This window comes from Entelurus aequoreus, linkage group LG01 (assembly GCF_033978785.1).
Source record: "Entelurus aequoreus isolate RoL-2023_Sb linkage group LG01, RoL_Eaeq_v1.1, whole genome shotgun sequence".
Taxonomy (NCBI): domain Eukaryota; kingdom Metazoa; phylum Chordata; class Actinopteri; order Syngnathiformes; family Syngnathidae; genus Entelurus; species Entelurus aequoreus.
This window is the reverse complement of record NC_084731.1, coordinates 1,665,120-1,683,423: the sequence shown is the minus strand read 5'-3', so window position 1 is coordinate 1,683,423 and position 18,304 is coordinate 1,665,120. Positions and strand designations below refer to the sequence as shown.

At 39.9% G+C, this 18,304-nt stretch overlaps 1 protein-coding gene across 1 annotated transcript; it reads left to right on the top strand.

Moving 5' to 3' along the window:
• Nucleotides 1-6,288: 6,288 nt before the first annotated feature.
• LOC133646538 (zinc finger protein 513-like) lies at nucleotides 6,289-16,159 on the top strand. The gene is made up of 6 exons (XM_062042002.1): nucleotides 6,289-6,740; nucleotides 8,615-8,737; nucleotides 10,129-10,263; nucleotides 10,343-10,834; nucleotides 14,578-14,768; nucleotides 14,847-16,159. Exons 1-6 carry the CDS (start codon nucleotides 6,701-6,703, stop codon nucleotides 15,393-15,395), a joined length of 1,530 nt encoding a protein of 509 aa, XP_061897986.1. The 5' UTR covers nucleotides 6,289-6,700; the 3' UTR covers nucleotides 15,396-16,159.
• Nucleotides 16,160-18,304: the final 2,145 nt, after the last annotated feature.

Here is an 18,304-nt window from a genome sequence, read left to right as displayed (position 1 = left end):
TGGATCTAACATAATAGTGTGAGAGTCCAGTCCATAGTGGATCTAACATAATAGTGAGAGTCCAGTCCATAGTGGATCTAACATAATAGTGAGAGTCCAGTCCATAGTGGATCTAACATAATAGTGTGAGAGTCCAGTCCATAGTGGATCTAACATAATAGTGAGAGTCCAGTCCATAGTGGATCTAACATAATAGTGAGAGTCCAGTCCATAGTGGATCTAACATAATAGTGTGAGAGTCCAGTCCATAGTGGATCTAACATAATAGTGAGAGTCCAGTCCATAGTGGATCTAACATAATAGTGTGAGAGTCCAGTCCATAGTGGATCTAACATAATAGTGAGAGTCCAGTCCATAGTGGATCTAACATAATAGTGAGAGTCCAGTCCATAGTGGATCTAACATAATAGTGTGAGAGTCCAGTCCATAGTGGATCTAACATAATAGTGAGAGTCCAGTCCATAGTGGATCTAACATAATAGTGAGAGTCCAGTCCATAGTGGATCTAACATAGTAGTGTGAGAGTCCAGTCCATAGTGGATCTAACATAATAGTGAGAGTCCAGTCCATAGTGGATCTAACATAATAGTGAGAGTCCAGTCCATAGTGGATCTAACATAATAGTGTGAGAGTCCAGTCCATAGTGGATCTAACATAATAGTGAGAGTCCAGTCCATAGTGCATCTAACATAATAGTGTGAGAGTCCAGTCCATAGTGGATCTAACATAATAGTGAGAGTCCAGTCCATAGTGGATCTAACATAATAGTGAGAGTCCAGTCCATAGTGGATCTAACATAATAGTGTGAGAGTCCAGTCCATAGTGGATCTAACATAATAGTGTGAGGGTCCAGTCCATAGTGGATCTAACATAATAGTGAGAGTCCAGTCCATAGTGGATCTAACATAATAGTGTGAGAGTCCAGTCCATAGTGGATCTAACATAATAGTGTGAGAGTCCAGTCCATAGTGGATTTAAAAATAATAGTGAGAGTCCAGTCCATAGTGGATCTAACATAATAGTGTGAGAGTCCAGTCCATAGTGGATCTAACATAATAGTGAGAGTCCAGTCCATAGTGGATCTAACATAATAGTGTGAGAGTCCAGTCCATAGTGGATCTAACATAATAGTGTGAGAGTCCAGTCCATAGTGGATCTAACATAATAGTGTGAGAGTCCAGTCCATAGTGGATCTAACATAATAGTGAGAGTCCAGTCCATAGTGGATCTAACATAATAGTGTGAGAGTCCAGTCCATAGTGGATCTAACATAATAGTGTGAGAGTCCAGTCCATAGTGGATCTAACATAATAGTGTGAGAGTCCAGTCCATAGTGGATCTAACATAATAGTGTGAGAGTCCAGTCCATAGTGGATCTAACATAATAGTGTGAGAATCCAGTCCATAGTGGATCTAACATAATAGTGTGAGAGTCCAGTCCATAGTGGATCTAACATAATAGTGTGAGAGTCCAGTCCATAGTGGATCTAACATAATATTGTGAGAGTCCAGTCCATAGTGGATCTAACATAATAGTGAGAGTCCAGTCCATAGTGGATCTAACATAATAGTGAGAGTCCAGTCCATAGTGGATCTAACATAATAGTGTGAGAGTCCAGTCCATAGTGGATCTAACATAATAGTGGGAGAGTCCAGTCCATAGTGGATCTAACATAATAGTGTGAGAGTCCAGTCCATAGTGGATCTAACATAATATTGTGAGAGTCCAGTCCATAGTGGATCTAACATAATAGTGTGAGAGTCCAGTCCATAGTGGATCTAACATAATAGTGTGAGAGTCCAGTCCATAGTGGATCTAACATAATAGTGTGAGAGTCCAGTCCATAGTGGATCTAACATAATAGTGTGAGAGTCCAGTCCATAGTGGATCTAACATAATATTGTGAGAGTCCAGTCCATAGTGGATCTAACATAATAGTGAGAGTCCAGGAAAAGAAGGCAAGGGAAGGAAATTCCATCACAAATTCTATCACAAATTAGGTGTATATGCTGAGAGAGCTGGAGGAAACCTAGGAAATGATGTCTACGCATTATCACATTTTATATTTAATTGTTGCTTGTAATGTTAACCATATTAGTTTTGAAGTAACCATGGACCAGTGCGACAAAAACATGATCAAAATAATAGTTTTACATGCCACACCAGCTAGGTGGCGAATTGATTTACAGTTCCGTCGATTGTCAAGTCATCACACCAAGAGTGTGACTGGGTGTGCTGCTCTAAAGACGTGTTCCATCTGCCCATTGCTGAAAAACTGACTGATATCATGGGAAATTACAGCCAGTTTCATTTTATGGAGCAGAAAAATGCATACTGTACAGAGACCGTTAGTGAAGTTAAGCCAGATCATCTGGACAATAGGTCCTTTCATAAGAATCTGATCGTTGATGTTTGGCACCATCAAGAGGATTTACCGGGACTGTGCTCCGTCAAAGTGATTATTTTTGCATTTGTTAGCAGCAAATTTAGGAAAAAAAAATATTTTCCCATATATAAGCCGCAGATGTATGTTGTAAAATTAGTTATTTACACAAAGGTTTTGTAAATGTTTATTTACACACCTTAATTGTTTCCAAATGGTGTCTGTAACACGGCAGTAAAAGGGCTGATCAAACAAAACAGAAGTCATGGTCATGGACCCGCTAGCTGCGGAAGCTTAGCTCTCCAATCAGCTAAACAGACTCAATAACTCCACGGTGACGTTTTGGTAAATCTACTAAGGAATTTGTGGGACTGCGACAATACAAAAAGAATGCAATTTAAGTTAATAATAGATTGATTGGCAACACTAAATGGTCCCTAGTGTGTGAATGTGAGTGTGAATGTTGTCTATCCGTGTTGGCCCTGCGATGAGGTGGTGACTTGTCCAGGGTGTACCCCGCCTTCCGCCCGTGTGCAGCTGGGATAGGCTCCCCCCCCGTGACCCCGTAAGGGACAAGCGGTAGAAATGGATGGATGTCAAGTATGTGTTTCAATTGATACTAAAGCTCACATTCCAGTTTAAAGCCTGGATGTACAAAACAAATTGTCGTACGTCAGCAGGAGGGTTAGCAGCGGTGGCTACTTGGGCTCAAACCCTGGACGTTCCCTAAAACTCTGATACCGTCAAGAAGATTTATTGTAGCAAATGTGTATATCAGTATGTTTGTGTTCGGATTTCAGTGTGTATAATCACACTTGTGCATGTAAAAAATCTATATGTCTGTATTCTAGGGGTGTAACGGTACGTGTATTTGTATTGAACTGTTTCGGTACGGGGGTTCCGGTTTTGTTCGGAGGTGTACCGAACAAGTTTCCACATAGACATATTAAGTAGTGTAACGCACGTTGTGTAAACAATGCACACCGAGGCACAACACACGGCATGCTAGCAGCTAACGGGCTAGGATAGACTGACCATACGTCCTCTTTTCACCGGACATGTCCTCTTTTGCGGAGCTGTCAGGGCGGAGTTTCTTAAATGCCTCAAATGTCCGGCATTTTGAGTTAGGGTTGCGTGTATTTTCAATGTACGTTCAGGGTTAAGAAGGGGTTAAAAACAAAACAAACAGCAGCATTGGTGAGGGAGGGGCAGAGACAGAGAGAGAGAGAGAGAGAGTTATGATAAACGTGCATGCGTCGCCAGGCTCTGCTTTTTATCCATAGATTTATCACATTTAATGTTTTATTATCTATAGCAGGGGTGTCAAAAGTGTGCCCCGGAGGCCATTTGCGGCCCACAGCTGATGTTTTAAAGGCCCACGGCACATTCTAAAAATACTTTGAAAATAAACAAAAACATAACAAAAGTGAAATAAAAAAGCTTAAAGGTGAAATGTCATTTAGAAAAAGTTGCAATGTTGACATAATAAAACAAAGCTGTTTTTTTTTTCTTTCAAACTGTCATTGCTCAAAACATAATATTGAATCAAAATCAATGTTATTATGAATTATTGACCTATCCAAGGTTCCCATTACTTCACATCAAATATTACACGAAGAAAAATATTTTTGGTGGAAGATTTTGCAAATTTGGTAAATAAATAACCCAAAACTTTATATTTTGTTGTTTTCTTACCGTACCGAAAATGAACCGAACCGTGACCTCTAAACCGAGGTACGTACCGAACCCACATTTTTGTGTACCGTTACACCCCTAATTGATTCAGATAACATTCCACTTACCGCCCCACACTTTCTGTCAGGTGTTAGAATATTGTTGCAAATATACACTTATATACACTTACCGTATATTCCGCACTATAAGGCGCACCGGATTATAAGGCGTAAACTTTGTTCATATATAAGGCGCACCGGATTATAAGGCGCACCTTCAATAAATGGCCTATTTTAAAACTTTGTTCATATATAAGGCGCACCGCATTATAAGGCGCATAGAATAGACGCTACAGTAGAGGCTGGGGTTACTTTATGCATCCCGTAGTTGCGAGACCTGTTGTGGCTCAATATTGGTCCATATATAAGGCGCACCGGATTATATACACTTAAATACACTTATATACACTTATATAAACGTAGGTTAACAGTCACTCTCTTTTGTTTCAAACTTCCTCTTTGACCTTTGTTCTGCCTGGAGCACACACTCATGTGTGGTGCCTGCTGCCTTCTCAATATAATAATAATAATAATGGATTAGATTTATATAGTGCTTTTCTACAGAGAAGTGAGAACCCATCATTCATTCATACCTACTGTATATGTGAGAACATCATGAAACTGTTATGGCTATCACTGTACAGAATATAGACACTGTGTTCTGTCAACTAAAAATGATTTTTTTTTGTCTACGCTACTGCAAATGTTATATGGTCAACAGTCAAAGTCAAATTGTAATATTTTTTTTGCAGCTTATGTAAACAAATATATTTATACAGTATATATATAAATATATACACTACCGTTCAAAAGTTTGGGGTCACATGTAAATGTCCTTATTTTTGAAGGAAAAGCACTGTACTTTTCAATGAAGATAACTTTAAACTAGTCTTAACTTGAAAGAAATACACTCTATACATTGCTAATGTGGTAAATGACTATTCTAGCTGCAAATGTCTGCTTTTTGGTGCAATATCTACATAGGTGTATAGAGGCCCATTTCCAGCAACTATCACTCCAGTGTTCTAATGGTACAATGTGTTTGCTCATTGGCTCAGAAGGCTAATTGATGATTAGAAAACCCTTGTGCAATCATGTTCACACATCTGAAAACACTTTAGCTCGTTACAGAAGCTACAAAACGGACCTTCCTTTGAGCAGATCGAGTTTCTGGAGCATCACATTTGTGGGGTCAATTAAACGCTCAAAATGGCCATAAAAAGAGAACTTTCATCTGAAACTCGACAGTCTATTCTTGTTCTTAGAAATGAAGGCTATTCCACTAAATTGTTTGGGTGACCCCAAACTTTTGAACGGTAGTGTATATATATATATATATATATATATATATATATATATATATATATATATATATATATATATATATATATATATATATATTGATTGATTGATTGATTCTTTTATTAGTAGGTTGCACAGTGAAGTACATATTCCGTACAGTTGACCACTAAATGGTAACACCCGAATAAGTTTTTCAACTTGTTTAAGTCGGGGTCCACTTAAATTGATTCATGATACAGATATATACTATCATATATACTATCATCATAATACAGTCATTACACAAGATAAACACATTGAATTATTTACATTATTATATATATATATATATATATATATATATATATATATATATATATATATATATATATATATATATATATATATATATATATATATATATATACACATGTATATTCATATATCACTGATTGTTAAATGCGGCCCTCTGAGGGCAACCATAACTGCAATGTGGCCCTCAATGAAAACCAGTTTGACACCCCTGTCTCAGGGTATGTTCATTTTAGATAATTGTTCGTAATTTGACCTACAGCTTATTTTATTACTCGGCTACAGTGTTACCTTTGACTAATAACTGTGTTATTTTAAATATATATTGTTCCTGTGTTTTATTTTGATTATAGTCACCCATGAGCAACAAATTACAGGCAAAATCAAATAATTATTCATTTCTTTTTTTTGTCATTTGTTTTATCTAATTATTATTCAAGTGCCTTGAACATTTTCCAGTAATTTTATTTATTTATTCATTTTCCAGTAATACTTAACTTGCAGTATCGCCCAACCCTGTGTGTACTGTGCTTGTTTAAGAAATGAGTGAGTATAAAGACTACAATACCCATAATCCCTTGCGCTTCCCACCGCTGACGTCATCTTCTAGAGCGACAGTTGGCGTGTAGTCTTTCGGCGTTAAGCGGACGGCAACAAAGCTGCCCTGCTTATGTACGTTTTTATCTCCTGGGAAAGGTTGAGTTAATCAAGGTTGACATTGACTCCGAAGCTAAATGTGTTGGGAGGAAGTTGAGGTCTGGAGTTCGTTCGCAACATGGCTGTTACAGGATGTCCGACACCACGTGTTAGGAAGCGTTTGTGACGTCACCAGGTTGATGTTCCGCGCTTCTTTCTGACCGCTCCTGTTGGTGGAAGAGGAAGGACTTGACGATGGCACCGAGCAGTTAGCGGGCGAGGACCAGGGGGCCACTTTGCTGGTGAGCTTGAGGCCGAAGCCCGCAGCAGGATCCCGGCTGTGGAGAGGCGAGAATGCCGCGCAGGAAACAGTCCAACCCCCAGCCTGTCAAATGTGAGTCTTGTCCTCTTTCTGCTCCTTCATGTGACGAGCGAATTAAGTCACAGTTTAGGGAAGTTGTAACTTCTTGGACCTTATTTGTGTTTGTATCATTTTAGGCATTTAAACGTTTGTTTTAATGGTTAGCCCTAGAAGCAAAAAAAGAGGAACTGGTTTGACTGGTCCAACTTCTTCATATCCTGCTGGCTGTCAGAGAGGAAGACTGTGCTCTAATCTCATCTTGTCTGTCCTTCTCTTGCCTTCCTCTTTCCTTCTCTTGCCTTCCTCTTTCCTTCTCTTGCCTTCCTCTTTCCTCTTTCCACCTCCCCAAGATCCTTCTTTTTCTTCACTTACTGCTTGACCTTGGCTCATACTTGCCAACCTTGAGACCGCTGGGGGGTGTATATATATATATGTATATATATATACATATATATATATATCCATCCATCCATCTTCTTCAGCTTATCCGAGGTGGGGTCGCGGGGGCAGCAGCCTAAGCAGGGAAGCCCAGACTTCCTTCTCCCCAGCCACTTTGTCCAGCTCTTCCCGGGGGATCCCGAGGCGTTCCCAGGCCAGCCGGGAGAGATAGTCTTCCCAACTTGTCCCGGGTCTTCCCCGTGGCCTCCTACCGGTCGGACGTGCCCAAAACACCTCCCTAGGGAGGCGTTCAGGTGGCATCCTGACCAGATGCCAGATATTAGACTTCCTATATATATATATATATATATATATATATATATATATATATATATATATATATATATATATATATATATATATATATAAGATATATATATATAAGACATATATATATAAGAAATACTTGAATTACAGCTATCTATCTATATACATACATACATACATATATATATATATATATATATATACATATACATATTGGGGCTGCAACTAACGATTAATTTGATAATGGATTAATCTGTCGATTATTACTTCGATTAATCGATTAATAATCGGATAAAAGAGACAAACTACATTTCTATCCTTTCCAGTATTTTATTGAAAAAAAACAGCATACTGGCCCCATACTTATATTGATTATTGTTTCTCAGCTGTTTGTACATGTTGAAGTTTATAAATAAAGTTTTATTTAAAAAAAAATAAATACATTAAAAAAAGTTTCTGCTCATAGCATAAATCCAACGAATCGATGACTAAATTAATCGGCAACTATTTTTATAATTGATTTTAATCGATTTAATCAATTAGTTGTTGCAGCCCTAATATATATATATATATATATATATATATATATATATATATATATATATATATATATATATATATATATATATATATATATATATATAGCTGTAATTCACTGAAAGTATATATATAAATATATATATATATATATATATATATATATATAATTAACAGAAATTCAAGTATTACTTTTATATATATATATATATATATATATATATATATATATATATATAGCTGTAATTCACTGAAATTCAAGTATTTCTTATATATATATATATATATATATATATATATATATATATATATATATATATATATATATATATATATATATATATATATATATATAGCTGTAATAGTGTATTTGACAGGTGCCATTGCATTCACCCATGTATTTATATTATTAGCCACCAGAAGAAAGATTTGCACATGCATGAAAGCTTGATTGTCATTGTAATCAAGACCTACAATGTAATTACCACAGCACCTCTGTGAAAATAATACAAATAACCGTTAGCACAAATGGAGGAAAACGATGTGAACAAACTGCCGTAGCCAAAGTCACGAGTAAATGTGCAAGCGATGGTTACGTGGAGGTCCTGCCAGTCCACATAACTGAGTTCCACTGTATATTTGTGATTGACATGTTTTGTGCTCAGTGGAGTTGGATGGCGGTGGTGTGGCTTGTGATACCAACTGTCTGTTTCTGGAGAGCGATGTTATCCTCAGTAAGGAGTTGGAGTTTGGTGACTCTGAAATCGTGGGATTGGATCAAGACAATAGTAAGTGTCGCACGTACACAACTTCTTAAAGCAGAACATTTAAAGGCCTACTGAAATGATTTTTTTTTTTTTTAAACGGGAATAGCAGATCCATTCTATGTGTCATACTTGATCATTTCGCGATATTGCCATATTTTTGCTGAAAGGATTTAATAGAGAAAATCGACGATAAAGTTCGCAACTTTTGCTCGCTGATAAAAAAAAGCCTTGCCTGTAGCGGAAGTAGCGTGACGTCACAGGAGCTAGTATTCCTCACAATTCCCCGTTGTTTACAATGGAGCGAGAGAGATTCGGACCGAGAAAGTGATGATTACCCCATTAATTTGAGCGAGGATGAAAGATTCGTAGATGAGGAAAGTTACAGTGAAGGACTTGAGAGGCAGTGATGGACGTATCTTTTTTCGCTCTGACCGGAACTTAGGTACAAGCTGGCTCATTGGATTCCACACTCTCTCCTTTTTCTATTGTGGATCACGGATTTGTATTTTAAACCACCTGGGATACTATATCCTCTTGAAAATGAGAGTCGAGAACGCGAAATGGACATTCAGTGCCTTTTATCTCCACGACAATACATCGGCGAAATGCTTTAGCTACGAGCTAACGTGATAGCATCGTGCTTTAACTGCATATAGAAACAAAAAAATAAACCCCTGACTGGAAGGATAGATAGAAAATAAACAATACTATTAAACCGTGGACATGTAAATACACGGTTAATGCTTTCCAGGCTGGCGAAGGTTAACAACGCTGTGCTAACGACGCCATTGAAGCTAACTTAGCAACTTAGCAACGGGACCTCACAGAGCTATGCTAAAAACATTAGCTCTCCACCTACGCCAGCCAGCCCTCATCTACTCATCAACACCCGTGCTCACCTGCGTTCCAGCGATCGGCAGAAGGACGAAGGACTTCACCCGATGCGTTTGGCGGCCCAGAGACGTAGGAAGTCAAGGTGAAGTCGGCGGCTAGCGCGGCTAGCGCTCCAACAAAGTCCTCCTGGTTGTGTTGGTGTAGTCCGCTGCTAATACACTGATCCCACCTACAACTGTCTTCTTTGCAGCCTTCATTGTTCATTAAACAAATTGCAAAAGATGTCCAGAATACTGTGGAATTATGAAATGAAAACAGAGCTTTTTGTATAGGATTCTACGGGTACCATAACTTCCGTTACTCTGACTTCGTCACGCGCATACGTCATCATACCGCGACGTTTCAGCCGGATATTTCCCGGGAAGTTTTAAAAGTCACTTTATAAGTTAACCCGGCCGTATTGGCATGTGTTGCAATGTTAAGATTTCATCATTGATGTATAAACTATCAGACTGCGTGGTCGGTAGTAGTAGGTTTCAGTAGGCCTTTAAGTGTTCATTCTGTTGTCTCACCATCAGGTGTGACCATGTTCTCTCTGAGTGTGGACGAGCATTCATCACCACTTCCCGACACGTCTTTTCCAGCCTTCCTCTCGTGTAAAGGCTGTGGTCAGCTTCTCTGCCACACAGCATTAGAAGCAGAGTTTGATCTGGGTAAACTCACTTCCTCCTGGATTGTGCTTTAATTAAAGCCTCATGTGACTTTTCTAATTAGAATAATGTATTCATCCAGGTGTTGGCCTGGATCTCGGAGCGGCCCTCTACTGTCTCACCTGTGAGCCCGTTGTCCAACGCGCCGCTTCAGTCAATTCAGCCCGAGCGGAGGACGCCAAGATGGTCGGCACTGTTGACAAGAATAAAGTTAGCGAAGGTGAAATGTACGGCGCCAGCGATCTTCCGCGTAAAGTCCACTCCTGCTCGCTGTGCACCTTCACCTCCCGTTACTCCAACCACCTGAAACGCCACATGCGCATCCACGACGGCCAAAAGCCGCATCGCTGCCCTTTATGCCCGTATGCCTCGGCGCAGTTGGTCAACCTGCAGCGGCACACGCGCACACACACGGGAGAGAAGCCATACCGCTGTCATCAGTGCAGTTATGCCTGCAGTTCCCTTGGCAACCTGCGGAGGCACCAACGCCTTCATGCGCAGGAGCGTCGGCCGAGGAGGGACCGAGGCATCAGAAAAGCCATGAGGAGAAAAGAGAAGAGTAAGAGCAAAAAAGGTACATAACTGTTGAATCAGCCTTGAATTTAAATTGTATTCCTTTACTAAATCAAAGGGTAGGCCACTAATTGTGTTCTGTGGGATGGTTTTACTGCAGGCTGGTAACAGCGATCGCTCTGAAGGAGGGTCATAGACGGAATTTTTGCCTCGTATAAAAACATTGAGGTTTTTGCCTCTATCTGTGGTAGAGATTTAACTAGTGGTCTACATCAGAAATTGTTTTGGTCCAGGGTCTTAAGACCCTGGAAGGAGGGTATGTCGTAGAATTTCTGACCTTTTGACCTATATTTCGTGTCTTTTAAGAATGTCCGCTCATTTTCAATTCTCTTGTATTTTGTGCCATTGAATGGACCAGTGGTGGGACAAAAGTGAATATTAAGTCGTGCCAACCTGTCTACAGAATGTGTTGACTGTCTAAAGCAGGGGTCACCAACGCGGTGCCCGCGGGCACCAGGTAGCCCGTAAGGACCAGATGAGTAGCCCGCAGGCCTGTTCTAAAAATAGCTCAAATAGCAGCACTTACCAGTGAGCTGCCTCTATTTTTTAAATTTGATTTATTTACTAGCAAGCTGGTCTCGCTTTGCCCGACATTTTTAATTCTAAGAGAGACAAAACTCAAATAGAATTTGAAAATCCATTAAAATATTTTAAAGACTTGGTCTTCACTTGTTTAAATAAATTCATTCATTTTTTTACTTTGCTTCTTATAACTTTCAGAAAGACAATTTTAGAGAAAAAATACAACCTTAAAAATGATTTTAGGATTTTTAAACACATATACCTTTTTACCTTTTAAATTCCTTCCTCTTCTTTCCTGACAATTTAAATCAATGTTCAAGTAAAAAAAAAAATTTTATTGTAAAGAATAATAAATACATTTTAATTTAATTCTTCATTTTAGCTTCTATTTTTCCGACGAAGAATATTCGTGAAATATTTCTTCAAACTTATTATGATTAAAATTCAAAAAAATTATTCTGGCAAATCCAGAAAATCTGTAGAATCAAATTTAAATCTTATTTCAAAGTCTTGATATTTAAAAAAAAAATTGTTCTGGAAAATCTAGAAAAAATAGTCATTTGTCTTTGTTAGAAATATAGCTTGGTCCAATTTGCTATATACTCTAACAAAGTGTAGATTGGATTTTAACCTATTTAAAACATGTCATCAAAATTCCAAAATTATTCTTAATCAGGAAAAATGACTAATGATGTTCCATAAATTATTTTAAGTTTTTATCTTCTTTTTTTCTGTTGAATTTTGAATTTTAAAGAGTCGAAATTGAAGACAAACTATTTTTCAAAATTTAATTGTAATTTTTTTCGTGTTTTCTCCTCTTTTAAACCGTTCAATTAAGTGTAAATATCATTAATTATTAATAATAACATAGAGTTAAAGGTAAATTGAGCAAATTGGCTATTTCTGGCAATTTATTGAAGTGTGTATCAAACTGGTAGCCCTTCGCATTAATCACTACCCAAGAAGTAGCTCTTGCTTTCAAAAAGGTTGGTGACCCCTGGTCTAAAGGATTCGAGTTGTTATGGAACAGATAGGAAAAACAACAAGACATTGACGCACTCGATAAGGAATTGACGCATTTAGATAACAAACAATGACGCACAAAAGAAATATAAAAAATGGCAGAAGACCGTAACTCGACAGTGATTTTGGCTTGTGTGTGTCTTGTTGGCTCTGGAGTAACATGTGGTCTGTCTGCACGGCCAACTTAATTCAACCTGCACTTCTGATAATGGGTAAATAAATTTGTTGTACTAAACTACTTTTGTTGCCTGTTTAAGCTTCGGACAATCCACTACAAAAGGCCTACTGAAATGAATTTGTTTTTATTTAAACGGGAATAGCAGATCCATTCTATGTGTCATACTTGATCATTTCGCGATATTGCCATATTTTTGCTGAAAGGATTTAGTAGAGAAAATCGACGATAAAGTTCGCAACTTTTGCTCGCTGATTAAAAAAAACCTTGCCCCTACCGGAAGTAGCGTGACGTCACAAGCGGTAGTGCTGCTCACAATTCCCCGTTGTTTACAATGGAGCGAGAGATATTCGGACCGAGAAAGCGACGATTACCCCATTAATTTGAGCGAGGATGAAAGATTCGTGGATGAGGAACGTTAGAGTGACGGACTTGAATGCAGTTCAAGAGATATCTTTTTTCGCTCTGACCGTAACTTAGGTACAAGCTGGCTCATTGGATTCCACACTCTCTCCTTTTTCTATTGTGGATCACGGATTTGTATTTTAACCCACCTGGGATACTATATCCTCTTGAAAATGAGAGTCGAGAAGGCGAAATGGTCATTCACAGTGACTTTTATCTCCACGACAATACATCGACGAAGCTCTTTAGCATGGGCTAACGTGATAGCATCTGTCTCAAATGCAGATAGAAACAAAATAAATAAATCCCTGACTGGAAGGATAGACAGAAGATCAACAATACTACTATCAGGAGACACCGAACCAAACACTGGACATGTAAATACACGGTTAATGCTGTGCCGCCTGTCGAAGCCTGGCAATGCTGTTGCTAACGACGCTAACTTACCAACGGGACCTCGTCAGAGCTATGATAAAAACATTAGCGCTCCACCTACGCCAGCCAGCCCTCATCTGCTCATCAACACCCGTGCTCACCTGCGTTCCAGCGATCGACGATTCGGTCGGCGGCCCGGAGACGTAGGAAGTCAAGGTGAGGTCGTCTGCTATCCAACAAAGTCCTCCTTGTTGTGTTGCTACAGCCAGCCGCTAATACACCGATCCCACCTACAACGTTCTTCTTTGCAGCCTCCATTGTTCATTAGACAAATTGCAAAAGATTCACCAACACAGATGTCCAGAATACTGTGGAATTTTGTCGAAGAAAACAGTGTGTCCAATAGGGTCCAAACACTTCCGTGGACCTCGCGACGTCACGCGCATACCTCATCCTCCAAAGGCGTTTTGAACCGGAAGTTCCCCGGGAAATGTAAAATGTCACTTTATAAGTTAACCCGGCCGTATTGGCATGTGTTGCAATGTTAAGATTTCATCATTGATATATAAACTATCAGACTGTGTGGTCGCTAGTAGTGGCTTTCAGTTGGCCTTTAACTTCTTAAAAAATTGGAAAGAGGAAACAAAGTGGTGAATGTTAGAATAGTTGTTTCTAAATCATCACAAACACTTGAGGGTCTGATGAGAAGACAAAAGCTGTCTTTGGAACCTACCAAGAGTAAGGCTCGTAAAACTCCACTGTGTAGGGGGGGGGGAGCAAGATGAAGGTGTTCCTGTTTTCTCTCATGTATGGTAATCAACAGAAAGATATTGTTCTAACCCAAGGACTTCAAAGCGGAGAGATAGCAGGATCTGCCCAATTTCCAGAGGAACTCTTTTTGAACTATTTTACGACCTCTTCTTTTGAACTATTCTGTAACCAAAGGCAACGCTGTTTACAACCCACTTCCCTCTGGAAGTGGAAGCGGTGGTCAGGTGGGAGGAGAAAGTCAAATAAAGAAGGAGGAGCGCAATCTTGTGGCAGAGCGTGCTGGAGAGTGTACAAGAGTACAGTGTCCGGGCGACTCTCCTCAATATATTGAGTCCAAGTTTAATTCTGTCTCTGTTTAATTGTTTGCCTTTTGTCTTGTTTAATAGATGTCGTCAGTGTTTGAACCTGACAGAGAATGTTATAATTTGCTGTCAGAAGTTAATTCCTTCATTTTGTCCTCCTTCCATTCCCAGTCGCGTCGGATTTGACGCTGCAAGTCTCTCAGGACTCTGCTTACCTGCAGCTGCAGGACAGACTGACCTCCGCATCCAACCTGCTGCCCGTCCTGCTCTTCCCACTCTGCTGCCGCCTGTGCGGCGTCACGCTGGAGGAGGCCGACATGGAGGATGTCAACATGGAGGATGGCGAGGACGGCGAATGGCAGGTGTGTTCTAAAAGGATATATTTGCAGAAGCAGGCGCTTTCAATTGCAGTTATAACCCTTCTTGATCGTTGTGTTTAGGTATGTCGTCGCTGCTCTTTGGACTCGCTGATCAAAGATGGTCTGGCTCGTCCCAATGTCCCACTTGCGCCTCGGGAGCCACGACGGCGTGGCAACAAGCTCTACCGCTGCTCCCTCTGCCCCTTCCTGTCCCGTTACCCCAATCACTTGGTCCGTCATTCGCACACCCACTCTGAGGAGAAACCTCACCCCTGTCCACACTGCCCCTACACCTCCTCGCACCTGGACAACCTCAAACGGCACATGCGCGTGCACACGGGCGAGAAGCCATACCAGTGTCCGTCTTGCATCTACGCCTGCGGTAACCTCGCCAACCTGCGCCGCCACGAGCGCATCCACTCGGGCGCCAAGCCGTTTCACTGTGACATTTGCAGCTACTCCTGCAACCAGAGCATGAACCTTAAAAGACACATGCTGCGACACAGTGGCGAGAAGCCGTACGCGTGCGGAGAGTGTGGCTACACCACGGGACATTTGGACAACTACAAACGCCATCAGAGGAAACATGGACACTGGGACCAAAAGGTGGCTGAACACAGCCTTAACTAAGACAAAGAACCGAGGGAACTGTGTGTGTGTGTGTGTGTGTGTGTGTGTGTGTGTGTGTGTGTGTGTGTGTGTGTGTGTGTGTGTGTGTGTGTGTGTGTGTGTGTGTGTGTGTGTGTGTGTGTGTGTGTGTGTGTGTGTGTGTGTGTGTGTGTGTGTGTGTGTGTGTGTGTGTGTGTGTGTGTGTGTGTGTGTGTGTGTGTGTGTGTGTGTGTGTGTGTGTGTGTTGCTCAGGTAGCAGGTAAACTCAGGTGCCTTCCACCAACACACTGTAAAGCTGAGATCAATGGGATTGCTTATCAGTGTGGCAAAGATGTTGGCGTATTTTCATTAATTGTCTCTTGTTTGTGTTTTGCAGCGTTCACATGTTTGAATTATTTCTTTATGTATACCGTTGCAGTCACATTTTTTAAGTTTGCCAGTTTAAGGTGTTTATTTCTTGATCGGCACTTTATTATCATCACCGTTATGCAAAACTGGCTTTAGTGTTCCAGATTAGAATTTGTAATCAGTTTGGGTCTTCCTGAGTATAATTTATTTGCATACATATGTACTGTATGTACAATTGTTTGAACTGAAGATGGTTGCAGTTGCTTAGAATTGGCTACAAAAGACATTCAGTTTATATATATCTAAAAAGTATTCACTGAGTTCCTTGGACTCTTTGACACTATCAACGAAACTCACAACAATTGGAAATTCAGTGACGCGCTTTAAAGGCCTACTGAAATGATTTTTTTTTATTTAAACAGGGATAGCAGATCCATTCTATGTGTCATACTTGATCATTCCCGCGATATTGCCATATTTTTGCTGAAAGGATTTAGTAGAGAAAATCGACGATAAAGTTCGCAACTTTTGCTCGCTGATAAAAAAAAGCCTTGCCTGTAGCGGAAGTAGCGTGACGTCACAGGAGCTAGTATTCCTCACAATTCCCTGTTGTTTACAATGGAGCGAGAGAGATTCGGACCGAGAAAGTGATGATTACCCCATTAATTTGAGCGAGGATGAAAGATTCGTAGATGAGGAACGTTACAGTGAAGGACTTGAGAGGCAGTGATGGACGTATCTTTTTTCGCTCTGACCGTAACTTAGGTACAAGCTGGCTCATTGGATTCCACACTCTCTCCTTTTTCTATTGTGGATCACGGAGTTGTATTTTAAACCACCTGGGATACTATATCCTCTTGAAAATGAGAGTCGAGAACGTGAAATGGACATTCAGTGCCTTTTATCTCCACGACAATACATCGGCTAAATGCTTTAGCTACGAGCTAACGTGATAGCATCGTGCTTTAACTGCATATAGAAACAAAAAAATAAAGCCCTGACTGGAAGGATAGACAGAAAATCAACAATACTATTAAACCGTGGACATGTAAATACACGGTTAATGCTTTCCAGGCTGGCGAAGGTTAACAATGCTGTGCTAACGACGCCATTGAAGCTAACTTAGCAACTTGGCAACGGGACCTCACAGAGCTATGCTAAAAACATTAGCTCTCCACCTACGCCAGCCAGCCCTCATCTGCTCATCAACACCCGTGCTCACCTGCGTTCCAGCGATCGGCAGAAGGACGAAGGACTTCACCCGATGCGTTTGGCGGCCCGGAGACGTAGGAAGTCAAGGTGAGGTCGGCGGCTAGCGCGGCTAGCGCTCCAACAAAGTCCTCCTGGTTGTGTTGCTGTAGTCCGCTGCTAATACACCGATCCCACCTACGACTGTCTTCTTTGCAGCCTTCATTGTTCATTAAACAAATTGCAAAAGATGTCCAGAATACTGTGGAATTATGAAATGAAAACAGAGCTTTTTGTATAGGATTCTACGGGTACCATAACTTCCGTTACTCGGACTTCGTCACGCGCATACGTCATCATACCGCGACGTTTCAGCCGGATATTTCCCGGGAAGTTTTAAAAGTCACTTTATAAGTTAACCCGGCCGTATTGGCATGTGTTGCAATGTTAAGATTTCATCATTGATATATAAACTATCAGACTGCGTGGTTGCTAGTAGTGGCTTTCAGTAGGCCTTTAAGTATCAACCTGATACAATAAGTGCTGTCAAAAAACACGACCAAATGCAGTAAATCATGATCATTAATACAAGCCAAATAATTGAAAATGTACTGTATTTTCCCAACTATAAGGCGCACCTAAAAAACTCAAATTTTCTCAAAAGCTGACAGTGCGCCTTATAATCCAGTGCGCCTTATACACTGCAAAAAGTCAGTGTTCAAAAACAAGAAGAAAAAAAATACAAAAATGAGGGGTATTTTATTTGAACTAAGCAAAATGATCTGCCAATAGAACAAGAAAATTCGGCTAGTCAAGACTTTCCAAAACAAGTACAATTAGCTAACCTCAATGAACCCAAAAATACCTTCAAATAAGTATATTCTCACTAATAACAAGTGCACTTTTCTTGGTAGAAAAAAAAAATTTGACCTTTTTGCTCAATATGTTGAAAAATATTCTTAAATGAAGTAAATGCTAGTGCCATTATCTTGACATAATGATATGCGCTCGGCCTATGATTTTTTTTTCATGCTTGAAGTAAGAAATGATGACTTTAAAAAAGTAGTTTTCTACTTGTGAGTGTTGATGACACAACAGTTGATATTCTAGTTTCAAGCATGTTTTACTCAATGTAACTCATCAAATCTCAGCAACAAGCTGTAATATCTTACTGACATCATTTAGGACCAAAACCCTTAAAACAGGTAAAACACTAACATAAAATCTGCTTAGTGAGAAGAATTATCTTTTCAGACAGAAAATAAGCAAATATCACCCTTATTTGAGATATTTCATCTTAGATTTCAGTTTTTCAGAATCAGAATAGTTTTATTGCCATTGTTTGAGAACGGGTTCACAAACTAGGAATTTTTCTTGGTGCAAACGTGCGCCAT